The sequence below is a fragment of the Otolemur garnettii genome, unplaced genomic scaffold (genome assembly GCF_000181295.1).
Source record: "Otolemur garnettii isolate 467f Iridium unplaced genomic scaffold, OtoGar3 scaffold00001, whole genome shotgun sequence".
Lineage (NCBI taxonomy): Eukaryota > Metazoa > Chordata > Mammalia > Primates > Galagidae > Otolemur > Otolemur garnettii.
The window spans coordinates 59942482-59944437 of NW_003852396.1; the positions used below are offsets into that span (position 1 = coordinate 59942482).

At 42.7% G+C, this 1956-nt stretch overlaps 1 protein-coding gene across 1 annotated transcript in view; it reads left to right on the forward strand.

Annotated features, from left to right (window-relative positions):
- Positions 1–1956, forward strand: part of TCP11L1 (t-complex 11 like 1) — a 49651-nt gene that overhangs the window by 23810 nt on the left and 23885 nt on the right. The window contains exon 6 of the mRNA XM_023508656.1: positions 1414–1550. Coding sequence (XP_023364424.1) covers positions 1414–1550 — 137 coding nt within the window. The remainder of the gene's footprint in view (positions 1–1413; positions 1551–1956) is intronic.

Genomic DNA, 1956 nt, shown 5'->3' on the forward strand with positions numbered 1-1956 from the left:
CAGGAGTTGGAGGTTGCTGTGAGCTGTAATGCCACGGCACTCTGCCCAGGGGGACAGCTTGAGGCTCCGTCTCAAAAAAAAAAACAAAAAAAAACTGATAGGCCATGCACCGTGGCTCACACCTATAATCCCAGTACTTTGGGAGGCTAAGATAGGAGATTTATTTGAGGATAGGCGTTTAAGAACAGTCTGAGCAACACAGCAAGACTGAGTGTACAAAAAATTTAAAAATTAGCTGGTCCTGGTGACATGTGCTTTTAAGTCCCAGCTACTCAGGAAGCTGAGGCAGGAGGATCACTTGAGCCCCCAAGTGTTTGAGGTTGTAGTGCACTATGATCACATCATTGCACTCTAGCCTTTGTGACAGAGCCAGAACTTTTCTCAAAAAAGGAAAAAACAAAAGAAAGAAAGAAAAATAAATTTACAATCTTGGCCAGGCATGGTGGCTCATGCCTGTAATCCCAGCACTTGGGAGGCCGAGGGCTGGTGGATTGCCTGAGCTAGAGCAAGACCTCGTCTCTAAAAATAGCTGGGCATCCTGTACTCCCAGCCCTCTGGGAGGCTGAGGCTGGCAGATCACCAATTCTTACAAGTTTGAGACCAGCCTGAGCTAGAGCAAGACCCGTCTCTAAGAAATAACTGGGTATTGTGGTGGGTGGCTATAATCCCAGCCACTTGGGAGGCTGAGGCAAGAGAATAGCTTGGGCCCAAGAATTTGAGGTTGCTGTGAATTGTGACACCAGGGCACTCTATTAAGGGCAACAAAGTGAGACTCTGTCTCAAAAAGAAAAAGAAATTTACAATTTTTCAATTTTTTATCATTTTGAGTGTTCATATTGTCTAAATATCTTTTTCCTAATCTACTTTTCTTTTTTTTTTTGAGACAGTCTCACTATGTTGTCCTCAGTAGAGTGTTGTGGCGTCACATTTCTGGTTTGAAAACCACTGAGCTTCAAGCACTGAGCCTCTTAATCTACTTTTCTTGTAATTTTAAAAGTTTTCTTGCTACTTTTTCTGAGATGAAAAAAATATCTCAAAAAAGCTTACAACTGGCCTGGTGCTGTGGCTTACACCTATAATCCTAGCACTCTGGGAGGCCAAGGTGGGTGGATTACTTGAGTTCAGGAGTTTGAGTCCAGCCTGAGCAAGAGTGAGACCCCCATCTCTACTAAAAATAGAACACTAGCCAGGTGTTGTGATGGGTGCCTGTAATTCCAGCTACTTGGGAGGCTAAGGCAAGAGAATCTCATGAATCCCAAGAGTTTGAGGTTGCTGTGAGCTATGATGCCATGACACTCTACTCAGGGCAACAGAGTGAGACTCTGACTCAAAACAAACAAACAAAACAAAACCTTTAAAACTATTTTTACTTTATAAATGTTTAGTTCTCAATCCTTTTATCTCTTCTTTTAGAGCAATTTTTTCTGTGTTGGACCTAATGAAAGTGGACATGGCGAACTTTGCAGTCAGTAGCATTAGGCCACATCTCATGCAGCAGTCAGTTGAATATGAAAGGAAGAAGTTCCAAGAGCTTCTGGAGAAGCAGCCAAGTATGTTTAATATTTCGGGATGCTTTTTTATTGTATGTGTTTTTTTATTTCAGTTGCTATAGCTTATTGCATGATGATGTTATTTTCAGAATAAAACTGAAATGTAATAGATATAATAGTTTAATTTGAAGAAGGGAAAACACAAACAACTTCATCTTGAGTTGTTAATCATTGAAAAGAAAACTTAATTGCTGGGCATGGTAGTGCACACCTGTAGTCCCAGGTACTATGGAGGCTGAGGCGAGAAAATTACCTGAGCCCAGGAGTTCATAACCAGCCTGAGCAACATAGCAAGACTCATCTCTCAGAGAAACAAAAGTAGGCTCGGCGCCTGTGGCTCAAGTGGCTAAGGCGCCAGCCACATACACCTAAGGTGGTGGGTTCGAATCCCCAGCCCGGGCCCGCC